The sequence below is a fragment of the Leucoraja erinacea genome, chromosome 15, assembly GCF_028641065.1.
Source record: "Leucoraja erinacea ecotype New England chromosome 15, Leri_hhj_1, whole genome shotgun sequence".
Classification (NCBI taxonomy): domain Eukaryota; kingdom Metazoa; phylum Chordata; class Chondrichthyes; order Rajiformes; family Rajidae; genus Leucoraja; species Leucoraja erinaceus.
Genome location: NC_073391.1, coordinates 41,086,964 through 41,113,846, shown reverse-complemented (window position 1 = coordinate 41,113,846; position 26,883 = coordinate 41,086,964). Strand labels below are relative to the sequence as shown.

Here is a 26,883-nt window from a genome sequence, read left to right as displayed (position 1 = left end):
GTGATGTTAATTCTTCCTACACCCTGCTCCAGGAGTTTAAATTAACCCAGAGTTGGCTATAAAACAGGAAAGCAGACTATTATCTAAATGGTCGCTGACTAGGAAAAGGGGAGATGCAGCACGACCTGGGTGTCATGGTACATCAGTCATTGAAAGTAGGCATGCAGGTACAGCAGGCAGTGAAGAAAGCGAATGGTATGTTAGCTTTCATTGCAAATTTGAAGTATAGGAGCAGGGAGGTTCTACTGCAGTTGTACAGGGTCTTGGTGAGACCACACCTGGAGTATTGCGTACAGTTTTGGTTTCCAAATCTGAGGAAGGACATTCTTGCCATAGAGGGAGTGCAGAGAAGGTTCACCAGACTGATTCCTGGGATGTCAGGACTGTCTTATGAAGAAAGACTGGATAGACTTGGTTTATACTCTCTAGAATTTAGGAGACTGAGAGGGGATCTTATAGAAACTTACAAAATTCTTAAGGGGTTGGACAGGCTAGATGCAGGAAGATTGCTCCCGATGTTGGGGAAGTCCAGGACAAGGGGTCACAGCTTAAGGATAAGGGGGAAATCCTTTAAAACTGAGATGAGAAGAACTTTTTTCACACAGAGAGTGGTGAATCTCTGGAACTCTCTGCCACAGAGGGTAGTCGAGGCCAGTTCATTGGCTATATTTAAGAGGGAGTTAGATGTGGCCCTTGTGGCTAAGGGGATCAGAGGGTATGGAGAGAAGGCAGGTACGGGATACTGAGTTGGATGATCAGCTATGATCATATTGAATGGCGGTGCAGGCTCGAAGGGCCGAATGGCCTACTCCTGCACCTAATTTCTATGTTTCTATAAGCGGTGATCCATTATTTTAGAAAATATATTTAATTATATAGAACATAGAACAGCATAGGAACAGGCGCTTTGACCCACCATGTCCATGCCGAACATGATCCCTAATTAAAATAATCTTCTCTATCGGCACGCAATCCATATCCCTCCATTCCCTGAAGATTCCCTGGGCGGCACGGTGGCGCAGCAGTAGAGTTGTTGTCTTAAAGGGCCAGAGACCCGGGTTCAATCCCGACAATGGGTGCTGTCTGTACGGAGTTTGTATGTTCTCCCCGTGACCACGTGGGTTTTCTCCGAGATCTTCGGTTTCCTCCCACACTCCAAAGACGTACAGGTTTGTGGGTTAATTGGCTTGGCATGAATGTCAAATCGTCCCTAGTGCGTGTAGGGTAGTGTTAGTTTGCGGGGATGGATGGTCAGTGTGGACATGGTGGGCCGAAGGGCCTGTTTCTGTGCTGCATCTCTAAACTACACTTAAATCTATGTGCCGATCATGAATTGCGAAATCTATATGCCATCCAATATTCAGCACTCCTTTTCAAAGTGAGGTTCTTGTCGTTGTGCCTGATAAACATTCAGGCTGCTGTGGATTTTATAGGAATTTTTGTACCAGATATTAAAATTTCGATTTTAATGGAAGACATTACTGTAATTCGACTCAAGACACAGTTGTTCCTTATTTGGTAAAACATGAGGGTGGCGTAGCTGGTAGAGCTGCTGTCTCACTGCGCCAGAGACCTGGGTTCAATCCTGACCTCGGATGCTGTCTGTGTGGAGTTTGCATGTTCCCCCTGTGACCACGTGGGCTCCCCCCGGGTGCTCCGGTATTCTCCCACATCCCAAAGATGTGCTGGTTTCCCAGTTGCCCATTTGTTAATGGTTTACTGGGTGCCCATCTGTTCATTGCCCATGCAGTGTAAGGGGTGGATGACAAATTGCCCATGCAGTGTAAGGGGTGGATGACAAATTGCCCATACAGTGTAAGGGGTGGGTGACAAATTGCCCATGCAGTGTAAGGGGTGGAAGGTGGGACATGCTGGTCGGTGTGGTGGACAAATTGGGCCAAAGGGCCTGTTACCGCACTGTACAACTCTATGACTCTACATGTAGGTTTGGATGTTAACTGGCCTCTGCAAATTGCCCCCATTGTGTAGGGAGTGGATGCAAATGTGTGGGATAACATAGAACCAGAGAGGAGATAGAAATAACTTTTGCAAAAGATAATGATCAGAAACATATAGTCAGAAACAGTGATGGAAGCAGAATTGAGAATAACTTCTAAAAAGGAATTAGGTGATTAATTGGATTGGGTGCTTGATGGTCTGCGTGGACTTGGTGGGCCGAAGGGCCTACTTCCATGCTGTATCTCTTTACTAAACTAAACTAAAATGTCAACACGTCTCTCCAAAATTCTCAGTTCATAAGCAAACTATCCATGCACAACATTTCAGTAATCTGTTATTCCAGGGAGAAATGTGATGTTTTGCCTTAAATCCCATTCACCTAATATTTCAAATTTTCAACATGTTCAGAATCAAGCATCGAGTCATAGAGTGATACAATGTGGAAACAGGCCTTTCGGCCCAACTTGCCCACACTGGCCAACATGTCCCAGTTACACTAGTCCCACCTGCCTGTGTTTGGTCCATATCCCTCCAAAACCTGCCCTATCCATGTACCTGTCTAACTGCTTCTTAAATGTTGGGATAGTCCTTGTCTCAACTGTGTCCTCTGTCAGCTTGTTCCATACACACTTTGTGTGAAAAAGTTACCCCTCAAATTCCCATTAAATCTTTTCCCCTTCATCTTAAACCTATGTCCTCTAGTGCTCGATTCACCTACTCTGGGCAAGAGACTGTGCATCTACCCGATATATTCCTCTCATGATTCTATACACTTTAGGCAATTGGAGAACACATAGTAAACAACACTGATCATTATTTTGCTTTTCAGTAAAATTCCACATCTCCTTTTAGAAAAATGATAAATACATAAAATTTAATAATTACAGTGCAACGGATGTATGGATAGCTCATGTTTTTACAATCAACGCTAATGAGTAATGATAATGGAAGTGAATATTGCAAACTATTGAACTGTCATGATCTCATTAAAACACGATAAAGTGGTAAGCGGACATTTTGAATGTGTACAATGCCAGTAAACAAGCTTCAGCACACATGTTTATGAAAAGATGTCAGAGCGTTTATGAGCAATGATAGCATATTAAAAGTAGGCAAATAAAAGATCAACTAGCACACAATAAAACATTTATGATTCTATTTATCAACTATATATTGTAATGTTACACGAAATGAATGCAGGAAATGACAGATTAGCATCATAATACGCAGCGTGTCTCAGTAATTCAACTTGCTTTGCACCCTATGTTTTCAATGATTACTAAATACTACAGCAAAGTAGACATCAGAGCTAATATTTATTTTTACCTTTCAATTATTCTGTCAAAACCAAAACCGCATAAGGCGGCCGTTAATATTATATTATTGAACACCTAAAAACCAGTTTTGGTTTGATGTTCTCCTACTGAATAACTGTTTTCATACATTCACCGTCCTTGTCAATTTTCGTCGGAAATGTAAAGTATAATCCGTACAGGTTTGTGACATTATGTCACCTTTACTGGTGATACACATCAGAGGACGATTCACATTGCATATTCACTTGGCTGTGCTGCATAAATAAGCTGGGCGTTCAAAGCAAAACAGGAGCTGGGTAAACAGTAACAAAGCCCTGTGCAGGTTCATTCTTTATTTTCAATATAAAGACATGTTGCATCTTATAAAATAATGGAACAGTTACATGGATACTGTGCCACGATACCTCAGGCTGCATCGGCAAGGCCAGCAGCATAATCAAGGACGAGTCGCACCCTGGCCACTCCCTCTTCTCCCCTCCCCTACCGGGCCAAAGGTGCAGAAGTGCAAACACGCACACGTCCAGATTCAGGGACAATTTCTTCCCAGCTGTTATCAGGCAACTGAATCATCCTACCACAACTAGAGAGCGGTCCTGAACTACTATCGACCTCATTGGCGACCCTCAGACCATCCTTGATTGAACTTTGCTGGCTTTGCCTTGCACTAAACGTTATTCCCTTACCATGTATCTTAACACAGCAAATGCCTCAAATGTAATCATGCATTGTCTTTCCGCTGACTGGTTAGCACGCAACAAAAAGCTTTTCACTGTACCTCGGTACACGTGACAATAAACTAAACTGAAACTGATGATAACGGACTGTGTGCACAGATTAAAAATGATCAATCTGACTAAACTATGTTGATTATGAAGCCAACTTGTCCGACCATCTGTAGCTAATACCATTGAGCCCGAGGCGAACCAATATTTTTTTTCTTCCCATGAGTAAAAATTATTGGAGCATGAAGGACTAGCTTTGAAAGGTTGGCACAGTTCCTCACACTGCCAGCGACTCTGTCTAAACAGCATAAGTTAATGGGGGGGGGTACAAAAGCACGAGCTAACCTTGTGTTAAGGGTGGAAAGCAATTCTAAAGAGACACAAAGCAAACATCTGCTGGAGGTAAAAACTAATTGGCTAAACTGGCAAAATGCTCCCCTCCTGAAATTTAATACAGACAAGGGGAGGTGGGTGCTAAAAAACAGCCCTTGGCTCAGACGTGTTGCTGCACAAGGTAAAACATGGGCATAAAGGAATTAATCCATTCTATGGTCCCTCAAGTCACAGACTGCATTTCAATGACATCAGGTGTAATGTTCAACTGTTGTACACACGCACACACACATATAGATTGTTTTTTTTTGGGAAGATGTACACACGTCTGTCGTGTTAATTATCGCCTGTCTTTCATTGATTCTGTTGAATCTTCTCAACTCGTTAGGTAATTGATAGCGTGGCACAGGTGCTCGTGAAATACGATCAAGTGTGGGCGGTCTCAGCACACAGTGGGGAAAAGTGTGGAAATTTCAGCCTGCCGATACAAGTTGGGACGTGAGAGGTGAATTGCTAAAGGACAGTCAAAGCAAAGAGTCGGCTCTTAGAATAAAGTGGAATGTGGCGGGAATCGTTTCTCCAGTTCTTGCACAATGTTTCGAAAACTGCCCTGCCCGTTCACACTTGGCCCGGGCGCCAGTTGCGTCTCTGGCGCTTGAGGAGGCTCGGCCACTGCTTTTGCCCTACGGATCTGCCCGTACACAGCCCTGTTCTTATCTATTTGACTCTGCATGTTGGCCACAGATTTCTCGATCTCCGCCAGGTTGTGGATCCGCTTCAAGATCCCTTTCAGCTCCCTCGGCGTTGGGGCCTGCTGTTCCCCCGCGGCCGGTGGCGGCTTAGATGCCTGGCGAGGTGACCGACAGGCAGACGTGGCGGGGAGATGGGCGGGTGGAGGCAGCGGCGGCGGTGAGGGCGGGAGGGGGCGGTGGGACGCAGGGGGGAAAGCGTGGGGGGATAGCGAAGGGAGGGGTGGCGGAGGTGAGGGAGGGGGAGGGGAAGGAGAAGGGGTGGTGGGCGGAGATCCGGTAACGTTCCCCGCCAGCCCGCTGGTCGACTCCATCGAGATGCAGATCTGAGTGTACAGGCTGCACGCACTGTGCCCTCTGATGAAAGGAGGGGTGGGTCTGCCATCGGGAGAGGGAGGGAACTCTTCAGAGATGGCAGAATGGCCATTGTCAATGGAAGACGTCGTCGCGCACAAATCAGAAACGGAGGTCAGAGAAATAGTCGCGACAGACGACAAGGAATGATGATGATGGTGGCGCTGAAGATGGTAATGATGATGAGATGAGGCAGTCATTGTGAATTCTGGAGGCGTCCCGACCCCGCTTGTGCTTTTGAAGGGGCCTTTCCTGTGGACCAGAGACTCCTGCTTCATCTCCCGCAAGGCCTGTTGTTCAAACTGCCTCGCTTTCTCTTTGACGGATAGGTTAGTGTTATCGCCTTTAAGTACGGGGCTCGCTCCGCTCAATGGCCTTTCATCTCTCCCTTCTTCTTCTTCCTCCTCTTCTGATACTTCTGCTGCCAGCAATGCCTGCTGCCACTGCACGGGATCCATGACCACTGGTCTGTGGAGGGCATTGTACATGTGGTGCTTGTGAATGCGTGACGGCAGTGTCCATGATCGGTGGCCGGCCTCTGCTGGCAGCCTGAGCAGCGAACCCTTCCAGGCTGAGCATGCGGCTAAGGCTGATGCGCTCTCATGGCGGGCCAGGCCGCGATTCTCAGGAGGCGGGAAGACGGCGGCATCGTACAGGGGGTTCCGCGTGGTCAGAGGGTTTCCGTCCGATAGATAGGTGACGTTACTCTCGGACTTGGGCAGGCTATCTTTCAGCGTCCCATTGACAGAGGACCGCTTATGGGCCTCGATGGCGCGGGAGGCAAATGTGCTCAGCAGTCTTTGCCGGTCCCCGTCTTCAAAGACAGACTTTTGTCCCCTGCTTTGTTGGAAATGGTAGAGAAGAAAAAGACTTGAAAGGAAAGAAGATAGATCAGGTGTAAGAAAACACGAGAGAACACAGAATATCTAGGCTAACAAAACTAAAGCAAGCCCCCCCACCATTTATTACAAATGAAACTATCCTCACAAGATAGACACAAAAAACTCAGTGGGACAGGCATCATCTCTTGGGAGAAAGAATGGGTGACGTTTCGGGTCGAGACCCTTCTTCTGACTATTCTCACTCCAGTTTAAATTTCATAAAGGTTTAAATAAACTCCATTACAGCCGGTCAAAGAGAACACATCTTTCAATAGACAATAGGAGCAGGAGTAGGCCATTCGATCCAGCACCACCATTCAATGTGATCATGGCTGATCATCCCCAATCGGTACTCCGTTCCTGCCTTCTCCCCATATCCTCTGACTCCTCTATCATTAAGAGCCCTATCTAGCTCGCTCTTGAAAGTATCCAGAGAACCGGCCTCCACCGCCCTCCGAGGCAGAGAATTCTACAGACTCACAACTCTCTGTGAAAAAGTGTTTCCTCATCTCCGTTCTGAATGGCTTACCCCTTATTCTTAAACTGTGGCCCCTAGTTCTGGACTCCCCCAACATCGGTAACATGTTTCCTGCCTCTAGCATGTCCAAACCCTTTATAATCTTATATGTTGAAATAAGATCCCCTTTGCTTCCTGTCTGCCAACTAATTTTCTATCCATGTCAGCACTCTACACCCAATACCATGTGCCCTGATTTTGAAAAAGTGGGATAACTTTAGCTACCATCCAATCCACAGGAACTGATCCTGAATCTATAGAATGTTGGAAAATTATCACAAATGTGTCCACGACTTCCTTAAGTATCCTGGGATGCAACCATCATGCCCTGGGGATTTATCAGCCTTCAATCCCATCAGTCCTCCCAACACAATTTCCTGCCAAATGTGAATTTCTTTTAGTTCCTCCGTCACGCCAGATCTTCTGGCCACTAGTACATCATGAAAATTGTGTCCTCCTTAGTGAAGACAGATCCAAAGTAGCTGTTCAACTCATCTGCCATTTCCTTGTTCCCCATAATAAATTCACCTTTTTCAGTCTTCCAGGGTCCAACTTTGGTCTTAACTATTTTTTTCCTCTTCACGTACCTAAAGAAGCTTTTACTATCCTCCTTTATATTCTTGGCTAGCTTACCTTTGTACCTCATCTTTTCTCCCTGTATTGCCTTTTTAGTTTTCTTCTGTTGCTCTTTAAACATTCTCTTGCTTCCCGCTCATCTTTCTTGCCATTCTTGCCATGGAGGGAGTAAAGGGAAGGTTCACCAGACTGATTCCTGGGATGTCAGGACTTTCATATGAAGGAAGACTGGATAGACTCGGCTTGTACTCGCTAGAATTTAGAAAATTGAGGGGGGATCTTATCGAAACTTACAAAATTCTTAAGGGGGTTGGACAGGCTAGATGCAGGGAGATTGTTCCTGATGTTGGGGAAGTCCAGAACAAGGGGTCACAGTTTAAGGATAAGGGGGAAATCTTTTAGGACCGAGATGAGGAAAACATTTTTCACACAGAGAGTGGTGAATCTCTGGAATTCTCTGCCACAGAAGGTAGTTGAGGCCAGTTCATTGGCTATATTTAAGAGGGAGTTAGATGTGGCCCTTGTGGCTAAAGGGATCAGGGGGTATGGAGAGAAGGCAGGTACAGGATACTGAGTTGGATGATCAGCCATGATCATATTGAATGGCGGTGCAGGCTCGAAGGGCCGAATGGCCTACTCCTGCACCTATTTTCTATGTTTCTATGCTTCTATCTTTGCTACGTTGTACTCCTTCTCTTTTATACTTATACTGTCCCTGACGTCCTTTGTCAGCTACGGTCACCCCTTACTCCCCTTGGAATCTTTTTTCCACTTTGGAATGAACTGATCATGAACCTTATGTATTATTCCCAGAAATACCTGCCACTGTTGTTCCACTGTCATCCCCTGCTAGAGTATCTTTCCAGGCAACTTTAGCCAGCTCCTCCCATAGTCCCCTTTATTCCACTGTAACACTGACACCTCTGATTTACCCATGTCCCTCTCCAATTGTAGATTAAAACTGACCATATTATGGTCACTGCCTCCTAATGGCTCCTTAACCTTAAGTTCTTTTCTCAAATCGGTTCAAGACATGGCACTAAATCCACAATTGCCTTCTCCCTGGTAGGCTCCAATACAAGCTGCTCTAAGAATCCATCACGGAGGCACTCCACAAACTCCCTTTCCAACCTGATTTTCCCAGTCTACCTGCCCATAACAAACGTAGCATTACCTTTACTATATGCCAATTTTAACTCCTGATTCAACTTGAACCCTATATCCAGGCTACTGTTTGGGGGCCTGTAGATATGTCACATTAGGGTCTTTTTACCCTTTCAATTCCTTTTGACTTTACCTGAGAGATACAGTGTGGAAACAGGCCCTTCGGCCCACCGAGTCCGCGCCGACCAGCGATCACCCCGATAACTACGCACTAGGGACAATTTACAATTTTAACCGAAGCCAATTAATCTACAGGCCTGTCCGTGTTGGGAGTGTGGGAGGAAACAGGAGCACCCGGAGAAAACCCACGAGGTTTCCAAGAGACGTGCTTCCGCTAAGAGTTACTTTGACGATCATTTAATGTTTGTAATGATGAGGCTTGACTGTATACACATGACTACGCTAATAATGAAGCGGGTGTCCTAAGGAATGCTATCTACTGCCTAGTAAGAATACAATACTCTACGAAGAAGACAGCACAGTGAAAATAGATCTAAAAATCATACAGGATCACTACTACTATTTACAACTGTCTAATTTGTGAAGGTGTCTACCAGAAGGGGAAAGAAAAATTAAACCACTTACTGATGCCTAAACGTTTTTTTGTCCAAAAGTAAGTATAAGGAGACAGTATCGGGAAAGAAACAGGTAAGGTAGTGAAGCAAACATCATGTTTGTGAGAAAGGTCATGTACTCATAAAACATGGCTCAATTGAGAAGCCGTTTACACTAATTCCATTTTATTCACTCTCAAACGCTTCCTCCTCCCAGCTCCACTCTTTAACTGCATTCAAATTATTTTAGTGGCCATACTACCTTTTAATCCCCAAAAAGATACAATATTTATTTTATTAAGCTTCTGATTATTGTTGCCCTAGTTGAATATCATGTGGCAGAAGCTACAATTGAGGTGCCTCTCTGTCAAGGTCTGTAAAGAATTAGGCCATTCGGCCCATCAAGTCTACTCCGCCATTCAATCATGGCTGATCTGTCTCTCCCTCATAGGCCGATTCTCCTGCCTTCTCCCCACAACCCCTGACACCCAAAAATCTCATTATAAACGGAATAATTTTGAAAAACATTTTGAATTCTGAAGAATCTGTCGATATTTAACTTTGTTATTTCTCGCAAAAAGCTAACGATGACCAATAATTTCACACATGCTTGAAGTTAATTAGTTTCATCATCGAAATGATGGGATAGATGTGACGGAATTTTCAAAATGGGCCAAAGGGCCTGTTCCTGTACTGTTCTGTGTTCTAACAGCATCACTTTGTACAAATGAAATACAAATATACTTGGCTTGATATACACATAAATAATAAAACGCATGTAAATTAACAAAAATGAAAAAACACATATGTAGCTCATTTTTAAAAGCAATGGAAAACTGAAGAGCTAATTAAGTCAATTGAATCGTGCAGAAGAAGAGATTAATTCTTGATCAGAGAGAAGAACTGAATACTGAAAGATTTCCAGAGGCGTTGTACTCCTTGAAATCTCCTCTTCCACACAGCCTGCATGATCACTTCACATGAATTACACTGCAGACTTAGAGTCATAGAGTGATACAGCATGGAAACAGGCCCTTCAGCCCAACTTTCCCACACCGGCCAACAAGTCCCAGCTGCACTAGTCCCACCAGCCTGCGTTTGGCCCATTTCCCTCCAAACCTGTCCTATCCATGCACCTGTCTAACTGTTTCTTAAACGTTGGGATAGTCACTGCATCAACGACCTCCTCTGGCAGCTCGTTCCATACGCCCACCACCCTTTGTGTGAAGAAGTTACCCTTTAGATTCCTATTAAACCTTTTCCTTTCACCTTATGGGATAAACTATCTCCAGCTATGCTAGACAATGCCAGACAATGTGAAGCGGAATTGCTCAGTGTGCAGGATATTTACCAAAGGTGAAACCTTGCATCATTTACACACCTATTTTACCTTATAACAACACTCTGTTTATTACCAATGTATAGTGATTCTTGTTGATCAGTTTAGAGTTGTGTTTAGTTCATTTATGGATGATATTTTCCAAAAAATGTAACTATAAACACGGAGCGTGGAAACTGTCTCTTCAGCCCAACTTGCCCACACCGACAAACGTACCATCTATACTAATCCCACCTACCTGTGTTTGGCCCACATCCCTCTCCATGTATTTGTCTAAATATTGTTTAAACATTTTATTAGTACCTGTCTCAACTACCTCCTTCAATAGACAGTAGGTGCAGCAGGCTATTCGTCCCTTCGATCCAGCACCGCCATTCAATCAGTACCCCGTTCCTGCATTCTCCCCATATCCTCTGACTCCGCTGTCTTTAAGAGCCCTATCCAGCTCTCCCTTGAAAGTTGAGAACTGGCCTCCACCGCCCTCTGAGAAAATGAATTCCACAGACACAGGAAAAAGTGTTTCCTCATCTCCGTTCTAAATGGCTTACCCCTTATTCTTAAACTGTGGCCCCTGGTTATGGACTCCCCCAACATCGGGAACATGCTCCTGCCTCCAGCGTGTCCAAACCTTTAATAATCTTAAATTTTTCAATAAGATCTCCTCTCATCCCTCTAAATTCCACATTCCAAATACCTACCACCCTTTGTGTAAAAAAAGTTGCCCCTCGGGTTCCTATTAAATCTTTCCCTCCTCACCTTAAACCCAAGTCCTCTGGTTTATGCTTCCCCTACTCTTGGGTAAAGGTCATTCACCCTATCTATTCCTCTCATGATCTTATACACCTCTATAAGATTACTTCACATCCTCCTGGGCTCCAAGGAATAGAGACCTAGTCTGCTTGATCTCCCTATAGCTCAGGGCTTTGAGTCCTCATTAATCTTTTCTGCACCCTTTCCTGCTCTCCAATATCTTCCCAATAACAGGGCGGCCGAAACTGTGCAGAATCAATGGAATTGATTCAACCTCATCTCCTTTCTAAAAGAGCGCCCTTTGGCTCTCCCACTAGTGGAAACATCCTTTCCACATCCACTCTAACTAAGCCTTTCATTATTATGTAAGTTTCAATGAGGTCCCTCCCCCCCCTCGACCTTCTAAACTCCAGCGAGGAGAGGGCCAGTGTTGTCAGGTGCGCATCATGCGCTAACCCACTCATTCCTGGAATCATTCGTGTAAATTTCCTTTGTTAGCGACTTACATGGTGTTGTCTCCCAGTTCTTCGTACAGGTTAGCTGCCGTTCCAGCAGTTGATTTCCCTGCTGGCAGAGCCATCTGGATCCGCGCTGTCTTTGCACACTCAGCCTGCCGTCTATTCAGAAGCAAAATCGACAATCAGAACCGTTTCATCAACACATTCTGCACTGCTAAGTTGGACGCGTTTAAATGACTCATTTTTCTTGCATATCAAAGGATTTAAAAAAAACATTATCCTTTTCACCGATTCTCGCAAACACTTTCCGCGCTGGCGGTGTGCAGGAAGGAACTGGTTTGCACCGAAGACAGGCACAAAATTGCTGGAGTAACTCAGCGAGACAGGCAGCATCTCCGGAGAGAAGGAATGGGTTCTAGGTTCTAGGAGCAGAATGAGGCTATTCGGCCCATCTGGTCTACTCCGCCATTCAATCATGGCTGATCTATCTTTCCCTTTCAACCCCATTCTCCTGCCTTCGCCCCATAACCCCTGACACCCGTACTAATCGGGTCGAGGCTGAAGAAGGGTCTCGACCAGAAATGTTTTGTTTATTCTCAGTTAGAAACTTTTGTTGCGTGCTCGCCAGATAGCGGAAAGAAAGCGGTGATTCCAATCTCACCCATTCCTTCTCTACTAATAGGTTGGACTCATTTAAATGCTTCATTTTATCTTGCATATTAAAAAAAAAGATATTCTTTACATCGATTCATGCAAACCTACAAAAGCTTTTACCGATGGATTGTTTCACTGAAACTCCTCAGATTTTTTCATGTAATTATTACAATCCAGTTACAAAAGATAGATGGTTTCATATTTGAGTTGATCAAGCTGCGTTTCGTAAACTTAAAAAAAAAAAAGCATTTCAATGCGCATAATCTTCCGTGTAACCTTTACAGATGGACAAGGAAAAATTAGGGATGTTGGGATCTTTGTTTTAGGGGTTACATTTCCTATTCATGACCTTTTGGTGGCAATGCTTTAATGTAATGTGTTTTTGCTCATTATGAATTGTCTGTGAGTACTGCGTTTACAGGCTTGTTATGCCCTGTCACACTTGGCGATTTTTTCGGCGACTGCCGGCATCATTGACTGACGTATCAGGTCACCGAAAAAGTCGCGGCGTGACGACGTATTGACGCACGGTGTTTCCTCAAGTGTCGCAACGTTTTTTTTGTCGCCCGCTGGATTTTGAAATGTTCTAAATCTTTCGGCAACCCTGATACGCCAGTCAATGATGCCGGCAGTCGCTGAAAAAATCGGCAAGTGGGACAGGCCCTTAAGAATGTAATTGTTCTGTGTTCGGTACATATGACAATAAAACACTATTGTTATAAAAGACTGTAAACCAGTGCCATTATCGAAATAATTAACCGGTTAAATTCTCTTACATTGCTGTAATATGCTCACCAATTCACTTTAAGCAACATCAAAAAGGTGGTGGTAGGGGGGAAGGGGGGGTGGGGGAGGGAGGGGGGTAATCATTGCCCAGCTTTAGGGAGTGAATTCCAGAACATCGAATTTAGGCAGCAGAAGGAACATTTGTCTAATTTTTTTTTTAACGAACATATTTATACGATATACCAGAATTGGAGAAGTGTACACATCTCGAGGGAGTAGGTCACAGAATTATGGAAGGCATTAGAGTCACGGAGCACGGAAACAGGCCCTTCAGCCCATCCCGTCGGTGCTGATGATGGACACAAAGAGCTCGAGTAACTCAGTGGGACAGGCAGCATCTCCGGAGAGAAGGAACGGCTGACGATTCGGGTTGAGACCCTTCCTGCACATTTCGTCTATGCTGACCAGGGTTTATAACTGAGGTAGTCCCGTTTATATAACACAGATGCAATGCAGGAGCACGCCAATGTAGGTGCTGGTGGCAGAGAAAGCATTCTTGCAACATTTCAAACCATTTCACTGAATGTTAACCTTTAAATGCTTGTCAGAAGTGGTGTGGAAGTGGTTTATCAGAATGCTGCCTGGATTAAAGGCTGTTAGCTATAAAGAGATGTTGGCCAGATTTGGATTAGTTCCTCTAGAACTGGAGGTTGAGGGGAGACCTGATAGATGCGTATACATTTTAAGGCAGAGATAGATAGATTCTCGATTAGCACAGGTGTCAGAGGTTATGGGGAGAAGGCAGGAGAATGGGGTTAGGAGAGAGAGATAGATCAGCCATGATTGAATGGTGGGGGCTCATGTTGTTGACCTCCCCGTGGTGAGCCCTGTCAACTGACCTCAGTCAGGCGAACGACAACAAACAGTGACAGCAGCAGCGCCGGAGCTTGGCGCCAACCCGGAGCATGCGCCCTCTTTAGGGCGGGCACCTACGGATGTCGAACCGGATGGCATCACCCTGCTGCGGACTTCTGCTGCCTCAAACGCAAGAAGAAGTAGAAGACGAAGTTTGTATGGCGGAGTGGACTTGATGGGCCGAATGGCCTAATTCTGCTCCTAGAACCTATATGGACCCCAATTTAAGGCCGTTCAGCCAGAGTGAACAGCGTTTGGACTCTTGCTGCCTGTCTTTGAAATGTACCCATTGCAATGAGAACACAACCCATCCACCTCCAGTGGCTAGGTTCAGCTCCAACTCAATAATTAAGTTTGCTGATGGCACTGTGGTGGTGGGCCTGATCTCAGACAACGGTGAGAAGGCCTACCGGGAGGAGATAAATGGGGATCCTGTGGATAGGGTGAACTGTTTTAAATATCTGGGAGTCCACATCTCCGAGGATATGACATGGACATCACACGCCTCAGCACTCGTGAATAAGGCAAGGCAGCGTCTCTACCACCTCAGGCAATTGAGGAAATTCAGAGTGTCTCCGAGGATTCTCCAGTGTTTCTACCCAGCGGCTGTGGAAAGCATCTTGTCCGGAAACATTACCATCTGGTTTGGGAATTGCTCTGCCCAGGATAAGAAGGCTCTGCCGAACGCACTATGGGAACTTCACTCGCCCCCCTGCAGGAACTATACATCAGGAGGTGCAACTCCAGAGCCAATAAAATCATGGGAGACCCCTTCCACCCATGCAATGGACTGTTCCAGCTGCTACGGTCAGGCAAACGCCTCCGTTGCCATGCGGTGAGAACGGAGAGGTTGAGAAGGAGTTTCTTCCCAGAGGCCATTCGGACTGTAAACTCCTATCTCATCAGGGACTAACTTTACTGAACGTCTTTCCTTCCAATTTAATATGTAAAAGAATATGTGTGTGTTTATGATTGTGTTTATAGTTTGTTTGGTTGTTTGTTTGTCCGCGAGCATTGCCACTTTCATTTCACTGCACATCTCGTATGTGTATGTGACGAATAAACTTGACTTGACATGACTTGACTTGAATGCTTGTGTTTCCTGTCCTTGGTAAGACCAAGAGTTGCCACGTAACTGTTTACGATGGACAATTTCTTGGGTCATTTTTTTGCAATAGACAGCTGTCACTTGCACCATTTCACAGCACATGAATATCAATGAGGTAGAGTTGGTGTTTAATCAAAGAAACTATAAATCCACTGTGGGAACCACCCAGAATGAAATGGCTCTTTGCCACATGCTATTAAAATAAATGTTATTTTTCTTGATTCACAACATAAGTTACAACTTACTAACTCTTACGTTTAATTGCACATGAAATTTTACATGGATTCCAAAATTGTTGGGGGATATTAAACATGAATTTAAAGTAATGCCAGGTGTGTAATTCTGAAGAAGGGTTTCGACCCGAAAAGTTGCCTATTTCTTTCGCCCCATAGATGCTGCCTCAACTGCTGAGTTTCTCCAGCATTTTTGTCTACCTTCGATTTTCCAGCATCTGCAGTTCCTTCTTAAACCAGGTGTGTAATTATCTATGTAGGAAGGAACTGCAGATGCTAGTTTAAAACGAAGATAGACACAAAAAGCTGGAGTAACTCAGCGGGACAGGCAGCATCTCTGGAGAGAAAGAATAGGTGACGTTTCGTGTCGAGACCCTTCTTCAGACTCAGAGACAGAGTTTGGAGAAGAGTCTCGACCTGAAATGTCACCCATTCCTTTCCTACAGAGATGCTGCCTGTCCTGCAGAGTTGCTCCAGCACTTTGGAGTATTTATTTATCTACAGCCTGACAAATATAAATCTGAATAAGGTAGGGAGCTCCTGGTGAGCGCTGCACTGCTGTGCTGGCCTGGTGTGAGGAGATACGTTGGTAAGAGTGGAGGGCCATCAGGAGCGTGGATGGCCATCAGTGAGCGTGGAGGGCCGTCGGTGAGTGAGATGGATATCGGTGAGATGGATATCGGTGAGACAGGAGGGCCGTTAGCGTGCTGTCACCCATCTTGAGTGCCGGCGGTCGGTCTCGGACGTGCCGCAGAGAACGAAGAGGGACCCAGCACCCTGGGGGGATTTCCTGGACCGCGAGGGGGGGGGGCCGAGGGGGGGGGGGGGGGGGCAGGGGGGGGGGGGGGGGGGGGGGGGGGGGTTGGAATGCATCCTGGACAAGGATTGTAATACGGTTATTTAAAAGAGTAGAAGAGTTAAGAATATAAGAATATTTGTCCAGATAGTTGGGTGATTTTATATTGTGGTGCTGGGTTTGTTCGGTATTGTTTTTGTATTGTATATATTATTGCAATGTGATTAAATTTATTTTTGTTTAAAAAAAAAGCCAAACCCGACGAGGGGGGGCCTCATTGAACACAGAAGGGGTTGGGGGGGGGGGGGGGGGGGGGGGGGGGGGGGGGGGAGGGGGGGGGGGGGGGGTGAGGGGGGGGGCAGAAGGAAGAGGGACGATATTGAATACTTTAGTAACATTGTTTGTGCTCTGTACATGGGATTCTAGCACGAATTTGCATTGTAAGCAAGCAAAGATTCTCACTGTACCAAGTACACGTGACACTAAAGTATCAATCCATCAATAAACCACATAAAAGTAAAAGCTTTGCATACTTACTCCTTGAATCTGAATTAGCGGAATGATGCAAACAAAAAAAGACAAGAAAAAGTATTGTTAAACAATGATTTTGAGGCCTCAGGCACAAAATACCGTATCTTACTATGCATGTAATATATGTGGCAACACTGTTAAGAGGTGAAATTATGAGCTTCTGCCATAGGCACAAATGTGAGCCGGAGATAGTGGAATAACAAACACTGTATATATTTATTACTTGGACAGGGGCCACAGAGTGGCACGGGTGGGGGACTGTTTGGTGAAATTTGACAAATGTAAAAAAATTGTACTGAAAAAACTTGTATAGTCTCCGAAAATGTCGGATGAATTTTGTTTGTTTGAATGGTTCAGGAATTGTATATATTTATCAATTGAATAAAGTCTATTTTTAAATTAAAAAAAATGACAGTCTGATTCTCCACTCTGCTTTCTTCAGTGGTGAGGGTCTGGACTGCCAGAAGATTTGCAGAATTTCAACTCGCACTTTCAAAGGTCCATGTTATTCATTTAAATCAGCTTCACTTCAAAACCGTCTCGGACATGAATATCACACGACTGATTTGGCTTCATCCTTCAACATGGTAGATCACAGTACATGAACTTCCAAGGGCGGCACGTTGGCGCAACGGGAGTGTTGCTGCCTTACAGCTCCAGAGACCCGGGTTCGATCCCGACCACGGGTGCTGTCCGTATGGAGTTTGTACGTTCTCCCCGCGATCTTCGGTTTCCTCCCACACTCCAAAGACGTACAGGTTTGCAGGTAATTTGGTTTGGTAAATGTGAAAATTGTCCCTAGCGTGTGTAGGATAGTGTTAATGTTCGGGGATCGCTGATCGGCGCGGACCCGGTGGGCTGAAGGGCCTGTTTCAAACGTTTTTTTCTTGCATCTAGCATGTCCAATCCTTTAAGAATTAAATATGTTTCTATAAGAACCCCTCCCATCCTTCTAAATTCCAGTGAATACAAGCCCAGTCAACCCATTCTTTCATCAATTGTCAGTTCCGCCATCCCGGGAATTAATTGGCAATGTATGGGTTTTCTCCGAGATCTTCTGTTTCCTCCCATGCCCCACAGATATAAAGGTCTGACGGGTTAATTGGCTGGGTTATAAATGTAAGATTGTCCCCAGTGCGTGTGGGCCAGCGTTAGTATGCGGGGATCGCTGGTCGGCGAGAACTGGTGGGGCATCTACAAAATGAAAAATCAGCTGTGTACTCACTGCCTGTAGGTGACCATGACGATGAGAATAGCTGGCAGACAGCAGAGGATGATAATGATGGCTAGAGCCAGCAGAGCACCTTCTGTGTAGCCCACAGCTTGTGCCTGCTTCTGAACATTCGCCACCGCCTCCGGTGTGCGTATTTCGAGTATACGACCCCCTTGTCCCAGGTAAGGCTGGAATTCTTTGTTGATGTCCAGCAGCTTCCCGTCCAAGAATCTGCAAATCACAACAGAATAAACTTGACACAAATTGCTTTGTGACCTTTGTCGGCGCCCTTTTGGTGGCGACTCTTTGCATACTTTATGCGTGGTACGCCAAACAAAGAATTTCACTGTCACATGTCAGATAATAAAGTATTAATCAAACGCTCAACAGGTCATAAGTGATAGGTGCAGAATTAGGCTATTCAGCCCATAAAGTCTACACTGCCATTTATTCATGGCTGATCTATCTCTCCATTCTAACATTATTCTCCTGCCTTCTCCCCATAACCCCTGACACCCGTACTAATCAAGAATCTATCTATCTCTCTCCACAGCCTTCTGTGGCAATGAATTCCACAGATTCACCACCTTCTGACTAAATAAATTCCTCCTTGTCTCCTTCCCTAAAGGAACGCCTCTTTAATTCTGAGGCTACGGCCTCTGTCCTTAGACTCTCCGACTAGTGGAAACATCCTCTCCACATCCACTCTTATCGAGGCTTTTCACTATTCAGTAAGTTTCAACGAGGTCCCCCCTTCCCCTCATCCTTCTAAACTCCAGCGAGTACAGGTCCAGTGCCGTCAAACGCTCATCGTATGTGAAGCCACTAATTCTTGGGAACATTCTCGTAAACCTCCTCTGGACCCTCGCCAGGGCAGGCACGTCCATCCTCAGATATGAGGCCCAAAATTGCTCATGATGCTTCACATGCGGTCTGACCAGCGCCTTGTAGAGCCTCAGCCTCACATCCCCGTTCTTGTATTCTAATCAATCATTCAATAAAGAGAATTAGATAGGCATGTGGCTATGCAGGGACTGGAGGGCGATGGATCAGGTGCTAGCATGACATTGGTTTAACTTGGCGTCATGTTCAGCATGGACATTGTGGGCTGAAGGGCCTGTTTCTCTGCTGTAATGGTCTATGTTATATGTTCCAGAATGTTACAATTGGAAATTGTGGATGTTAAATTGGCTTGGAACTCATTTGTTTCTGCTCGTTATTTTTTATGTTGCAAAGATTTGAAGGGAATTAAGCCGGCAGGTGGGAATTGATGTAATGAGCTGAGATGGTGGGGGGGATAAATAAAATTTGACATTGGGAGCTGCACAGCGATGTATTTGGATAGGAAGAAAGCGACGAGGAAAGATTAAATACATGACACGTTTCTGAAGGGGTGAGATGCCCTGGGGATGTAAGTGTGCACTGATCACTGAAGATGGCGGATGGAGTTCACTCGGGGCCAACATAAGTTCGAGGAGCAGGATGAGGCCATTCGGGCTAAGTAGTACAAGTGTCGGGGGTTATAGGGAGAAGGCAGGAGGTTGTGAGGAAAAAACAGATCAGCCATGATTGAATGTTGGAGTAGACGTGATGGGCAAAATGTCCTAATTCTGCTCTGAGATCTCATGACGTTAATGTAGATGGAGCATGAAGGACAACGTGGGCATGTTGGGCCAAAAGGCCTGGCATGGTACTTTGGTACGGCCCTTCATTTGTCACACGTAACAAGGTAAAGTTAAAGTCATTTTTGTATGTAGTTCAGCACAAGTAATGCTGTGCATAAGCACTTAGATACATATTAGATAAGCATCTTAGATACAGTTCAAATGTGGAGCAGTGTTACACTGAGACAGTTTTCAGAGTCGCCTGTTTGGCACCATTTTCAAATCCCAGTTGTTGCAAGTGTAGGGTTCTTGACCTGACCATGAAGGCCCGTTGTCCTGTTTCCAAGCTGTAGGACTCTATGATACACTTTCTGGAAGACCAACCCTTTCTGGAAGACTTTGCAACTGTTTTTCTTTCAATATCTGTACAATGTTTTCTGAATTGTTTTTACGTTTCTAGTTTTTTTTTACATTTGGCTTACACTTAAGTTTTTCTTTTTCATTAACCTGTCATTCACCCTTTGCCGTTTAATATTCTGTCTGATCTTCTGATCTGAATCCATCTCTGCAAAGTTATATTATCCTTTTTCGTTTAAGCTGTAAACTATCTTTAACATCTCATTCAGTTAACCAAACATGGTCCCCTTGGAATTTTTCCAGTTCACTGAAATGCGAATCTCAATACTTAAGTTGATTTGAAGAGTTAAGTTAGTTAAGCTGGCGGCACGGAGGCGCAGCGGTAGAGTTGCTGCCTCACAGTGCCAGAGACCCGGGTTCGATCCCGGCCACGGGTGCTGTATGTACGAAGTTTGTACGTTCTCCCTGTGACCACGTGGGTTTCCCCCGGGTGCTCCGGTTTCCTCCCACACTCCGAAGATATCCAGGTTTGATGGCTAATTGGCTTTGGTAAAAATTGTAAATTGTCCCTAGTGTGTGTACTGGTCGGCGTGGACTAATTAGGTTGAAGGGGCTATTCCTGCACTGTATTTCTAAACTAAACTAAAGAACAAATGATACTTAGGTTATATTTGTACTGTTGAGTCAGACTATGGGAATCTGTTGGCCTTGCACATAGTACTCTGACAAATCAACGCGTGACTGCCTTGGAACTCGAGTATTAGTCTCTCTCCTGACAGGAAGCAATGCAAAAATAGTCAACAAAAACACAGATGCTTCAAACTTAATTATTGCTTCTTCTCCGGTTTTAATGATCATCATTGTACCCTTCAGAGATCTCATTAATTAGCATATTGGAAAGAAAAGCCTCACAGCTTTGAGTTTGGACACGTGGACAGTTTTCGCAGAACATTTTTAAGAGTCATACTGTTTTTGTGTGAATACACCAGAGGCTGCAGATTCTGGAATCTTGAGCAAAACATAAACCCACTGGAGGCAGTTACCATCTTTGATCGGACTTTACCGGCATCACCTTGCATTAAACGTTATTCCCTTATCATGTATCTATACACTGTAAATGGCTCGATTGTAATCATGTATTGCCCTTCCGCTGACTGGTCAGCATGCAAAAAAAAAAGCTTTTCACTGTACCTCGGCACACGTGACAATAAACAAAACTGATCTCTGCAGATCAGGCAGCGTCTGTGGAGGGAAATGGACCGACCACCTCTTTGTACCAGCTCTACCCCCTCTACTCTATCAGTCGGAAGAAACTGTGGGCGGCACAGTGGCTCAGCATTAGAGTTGCTGTCTTATAGCGCCAGAGACCCCAGTTCCCTCCCGACAATGGGTGTTGTCTGTATGGAGTTTGCACTAATATGGAGTAAAGTAAAGATAATAAAAATGTTATTGTATTCATTCGAGGTTGGGTATAATAGTTTTCTTCAGGTGCTCTGGGTTCCTCCCACATTCTAAAGACATGCAGGTTTGTAGGTTAATTGGCTTCTGTAAATTGTCCCTAGTGTGTACAATAGAGTCAGTGTACGGGTCATTTCTGTTTGGTATGGACTTGCCCTCCATAGAAACATAGAAAATAGGTGCAGGAGTAGGCCATTCGGCCCTTCGAGCCAGCACCGCCATGATGACTGATCTTCCAAAATCAGTACCCCGTTCCTGCATTTTCCCCCATATCCCTTGATTTCATTGGCCTTATGTGTTAAATCTAATTATCTCTTGAAAACATCCAGTGAATTGGCCTCCTCTGCCTTCTGTGGCAGAGAATTCCACAGATTCACAACTCTTTGGGTGAAAATGTGTTTCCTCATCTCAGCCCTAAATGTCCTACCCCTTATTGTTAAACTGTGACCCCCTAGTTCTGGATTCCCCCAATATCGTGAACACTTTTCCTGCATCTAGCCTGTCCAATCGCTTAAGAATTTTAAATGTTTCTATAAGATGCCCTCTCATCCTTCCAAATTCCAGTGAATACAAGCCCAGTCGACCCATTCTTTCATCGCATGTCAGTCCTGCCATCCCGGGAATTAACCTGGTGAACCTGGGTCTACGGACGCTGCCAGACCCACTGAGCTCCCCCAGCAGATTGATTTTTGCTCTGCCTTTGTGCAAATTGCAAATCCGCAGCGCATTTCAATGAACCGTCTTCTCGTCTCATTACTGGAAGAAAGATAATCATCACATCTTGTAAGCATGCAGTGGATGGTGCCAACAGAGCCAAGCAGGTTACCAATGAGCAAGGAGTCAGGTAGGTTCTCAGAGGTCCATGTATGTAAGGAATTCCCTGTCTGATTGCACAAAGCCCATTATTTGTGAATCCAGTTGAAAAGGTAGAATGCATATTTGTTACCGACGTGACAAACTAGTGCTTATTATCGACTAATAACTGTAAAATATCAGACTGTGAGGCCTCCCCTTCTGACGCTGTAGGTGAGTTTTACATTTATATTGAATAAAACAAATTGTTGAAACGTGTTTTGCTTCAAGAATGTGTTTAATTTTTTTTTATTTAAAGGAAAAGAGATAAAGAAAAAAAGTATGAGGATAGTAGTGGATGTGGGAAGAAAAAAGAAGAAAAAGGCCACACAGAAAAGGGGGGCCTTAAGAAAAGAAAAAGAAAATAAGTAAGGAATCTAGAAAAGGTAAGGCTAAGCAAGAAGGGGAATGTGGACGAACACCAAGAATTCTAAAAAATTAAAAGCACCCATATAACCACACAGACGGAAAGGGAGGACCCTTCTAGTCCGTTAAGAAAGAAAAAGAAAAGACCATAACCCTAAGGAATCTAGAAAAGGTAAGGCTAAGCAAGAAGGAAAGGGAATGTGCTTATTTCCTGATGATTCACACCATCACCTAATTCTAAAATCATTATTTTCCAGGGTTGTGTTGAACCATATTACACCCTATCAACAAACCTCAATGAAAGTAACTGACCATATTCTGAAGAACATTCTAGCTCTTGTTTTATTTTGTTGACATCCTTCTATAATTAGCAACAACCAAGTCACAATTGGCCTCACCAATGCCTTGTACAATTTTAACATTACATCCCAACTTCTATACTCGTAACAAATCAATGAAAGGTGACCATATTCTTAAGAATTGCTCTTGTTTTCCTGCTAGACCAAGTCTCATTTCCTCACGATGTAGTATTTCCCAGATATTTGTAATCCACATTTTAAACGTTGGGATCGCTTCAAGAATTTGAACGTGCAACATTAACAGGACACATCTGCAGCTTACAAATCAGCAGCAGGAATGTCGATAGACACAAAGCGCTGGAGTAACTCAGCGGGCCAGGCGGCATCTCTGGAGAAAAAGGATGGGCTGAGACCCTTCTTCAGACAGAAAAGTAATAACGTTGAATTCTCTAATTTTCAGTAACTTCTACTGCTAGTCCCCTTCCCCCTCCCCGCACTCACCCACCCACCCCACTTCCTCCATCCTAGTCGTTTAACCAGTTTCACAGTTCGTATCATCCGCAAACTTTGCCACCCAGACTTCGATCCCCTTGTCCAAATCATCAATATACAATATTATATGTGGGCGGAAACCGGAGATCCTGGAGAAAACCCACGCGGGTCACAGGGTGAAGCCACAAACTCCATACAGACAAGCACCCGTAGTCAGTATCGAACGCGGATCTCTGGCGCTGTAATGCAGTAGTCTACCTTTGCGCCACCGTGCCGCCCACCATAATAATGATAACATCCTCATTATGGTTCTAGTTGGAGGGTGATAGGCAGTCATGCATTAATCAACAATATCAGCAAGCTCTCTTTTGCCAAATATAGACAACCCCCTTCACATAAAATAACTTTTCAGTGACTGTTATCAATATATTTAACGTAAATACAGAAACTGAGGAAAAGTCGACCTCATTAAAATTTAAACCATCTCTCACTGCACCACACTTACTTGAAGAGCTCATTCCTTGATATTGCCCTGTTTGTCAATGGGTCAATGGCATACACGTTAAGGTCTGACTTGGAGTAATCCTCTTCCTGGAAGCCGTCTCCATGCCGACGAGGCCCAATGGAGTCGATCACTACTTTTGCCCCTGGAATCTGATCCTGTACGTAACGCTCCAATATCCTGTGGAAACAATTCCGATAGAAATTGCGTTAAGTCGCCCTCCTCTTGAAAGTGCTTCATGTTCATGTGTCTTACCTGCAGGTTGGAAATGATTGTTACTGAGGAGGTGGGGCGGGGGGCAAACCAAATCAGAGAAGGTGGGGCAGGTCTTCATTGGCGTGTGGTAAGGAAGGAAGGCGCGCAGGCAGGCAGGTGGGAAATTCTTACAGAGGCCTGGGTATAATTTAAACAGTTCGCCTCTGTTTCCAATTCAAATTTGGTAGGATTGAATAGAAAGGCTCTGGAACTAAGGCTGTCGGAAAATCGGCGGTGGACCTTTACCTTGATACATGTGATAATAAAAGAACCATTCGACCGTTGAAATACATTCATGCAAAAGGATCTTTCATCAAGCTGGAGTAGCTCAGCGGGATAGGCAGCACCTCTGGAGAGAAGGAATGGGTGACGTTTCAGGCCGAGACCCTCTATTCAGACTGAAAGTCATGAGAAAGGGAAACGAGAGATATAGACGGTGATGTGGAGAGATAAAGAACAAAAAAGTAATGATGATAAAGGACACAAGAAAATTGCTTGCTGTTTGTTGGGTGAAAACGAGAAGCTGGTGTGACTTGGGCCGGGGAGGAATAGAGAGAGAGAGAGGGAATGCCGGGGTTACATGATGTTAGAGAAATCAATAATCATACCACTGGGCTGGAAGCTGCCCAAGCAAAATATGAGATGCTGTTCTTCCAATTTGTGTTTAGCCTCACTCTGACAGTGGATGCTTTCATCAAGCATTGTCTTTGGCAAAGCAGCAGATTGGCAGAAAGCTATTAAATCTTGGATTTTTGGCATGCAGCTTATACTTTGCAATTATCTTCAGTCAGAAAAGCAGAGCCAGCGAGCTCCCCACCACCACTGAAGCCAAGAGAAGCCAGGCCCAGCTTTCGAGTGTGAAAGCTAAAATGTGTCTATCTTTGGCATAAACCAGCATCTGCAGTTCCTTCTGCCACAAAATAATTGCAGTTTTTTTCCTATCCTATAGCGATGCCCCTCTTTAATTATTTTTATTACTGTGGTGTAATTTCATTTACACACAGCTTTCCAGACTAATTTTTCATTTGCTTCTGTTTTTATTTTGTGCTGAATGTGTTAATATCCATGCAAATTCTTTGGATACAAAATTTTTGAGTGCTTTTAGAATTATAGAAACATAGAAATTAGGTGCAGAAGTAGGCCATGCACCACCATTCAACATGATCATGGCTGATCATCCAACTCAGTATCCTGTACTTACCTTCTTTCCATACCCCCTGATCCCTTTAGCCACAAGGGCCACATCTAATTCCCTCTTAAATATAGTACTGGCCTCAACTACCTTCTGTGGCAGAGAATTCCAGAGATTCACCACTCTCTGTGTGTGAAAAATGTGTTTTCTCATCTCGGTCCTAAAAGATTTCCCCCTTATCCTTAACCTGTGACCCATTATGATGGGATTTTAACTAGTATTTCCTTTAACTATTTGGTTTAGACTTCAAATGGCCAAAAGCTGAGTTACTCCAGCATTTTGCATCCACCATCGGTGTGAACCAGCATCTGCAGTTCTTCCTCACTGAAATCTTCCTCAGATATCAGTCTGAGGAAGGGTCCCGACCCAAAACGTCACCTATTCATTTTCCCCAGGCATGCAGCCTTCAGGCTGAAGCATTTGCAACTATCTTCAGCCGAAGGGGGCAAGTCGATGGTCTGTCTCTGCGTCCTCTCAAGGCCCATCGCATTCACAAGAGCCGGTGTTCTGCCAACTTAATTCACTCCATGCGCTATCCAGAGATGGCTACAGGAAAAGCTGTGGGACCAGGCTACAGGCCAGCGGTACCGCTGAAGATATAGTCACAGCACTGGCATCCACTCGACACTGTGGAGAATTGCCCAGGTTCTGCACACAAAAGGCAGGGGAAATCCAACCCAGCTAAATCTAATCCCACCTCCGAGCGGCACGGTGGCGCGCCGGTAGAGTTGCTGCCTCACACCGCCAGAGACCCGGGTTCGATCCTGACTGCGGGTGCTGTCCGTACGGAGTTTGTACGTTCTCCCCATGACCTGTGAGGCTTAACCCAAAATGCTCCGGTTTCCTCCCACACTCCAAAGACGTAGGGGTTTGTAGGTTGATTGGCATCGGGTTCAAAGGGAAGAGATTGAACATTTTTTTTCTTCCGTCACAGTGAGCAATGTGGAGGAGTCACGGTGATGGATGTTTTGTGTTTTGTGTGTTCCATTGCTTTGTATTTGTATGGCCGAGTCGGGCAGCTTCTCTGGAGACAAAAGAACAGGTGACATTTTTGGGTCAGAACCTTTCCACTTTCAGTCTGAGGAAGGGTCCCGACCCGAATGGTCGCCTATTCCTTCTCTCCAGAGACCCACTCAGTCACTCTAGCATCTTGTGTGTATGCGCAATTATATTGTTCTTCTTCTATATCACCACGCTAGATCCAAGATGCAGGACAGAGCGCCACAGGAGATCCTTCTTCCCTGTGGCTATCAAACTGTACAACTCCTCCCCCTTCTGTCGTGGGGTAGACTGAGACTGATCCCTGATCCCCTGCTCCCCCCCCCCCCCTCCACCCCCTCCACCACCACCCCCCCCCCCCCCCCCAATCTTTGCACATCCCCAATCCTTTCCACTCGTCACTTTGATTTCATGTTTATGAATTGCCATCGGGGATTTGACCCATATTTTGACCTTTCGCCTTTTATTTGGAGAGTGAGAAACTCGGCAACCCTAGTCTATAGTCCATATAATGATTAAGTAAAAAATGCGGGCATTTGCCAACAATAATTTCTATTAGCTCCAGTTATTTAGGTTTTTTGTTTCCAGATACAGTGCGGAAACAGGCCCACCGAGTCTGCACCGACCAACGATCCCCGCACACTAACACTACCCTGCAC

The 26,883-nt window shown here is 44.9% G+C and overlaps 1 protein-coding gene across 1 annotated transcript in view; it reads right to left on the bottom strand.

The window, feature by feature from the left end:
• pcdh15b (protocadherin-related 15b) overlaps positions 1–26,883 on the bottom strand; it is a 1,024,406-nt gene that overhangs the window by 30,998 nt on the left and 966,525 nt on the right. The window contains 4 exon segments of the mRNA XM_055647246.1: positions 11,721–11,831; positions 16,642–16,650; positions 17,861–18,079; positions 23,782–23,958. Coding sequence (XP_055503221.1) covers positions 11,721–11,831; positions 16,642–16,650; positions 17,861–18,079; positions 23,782–23,958 — 516 coding nt within the window.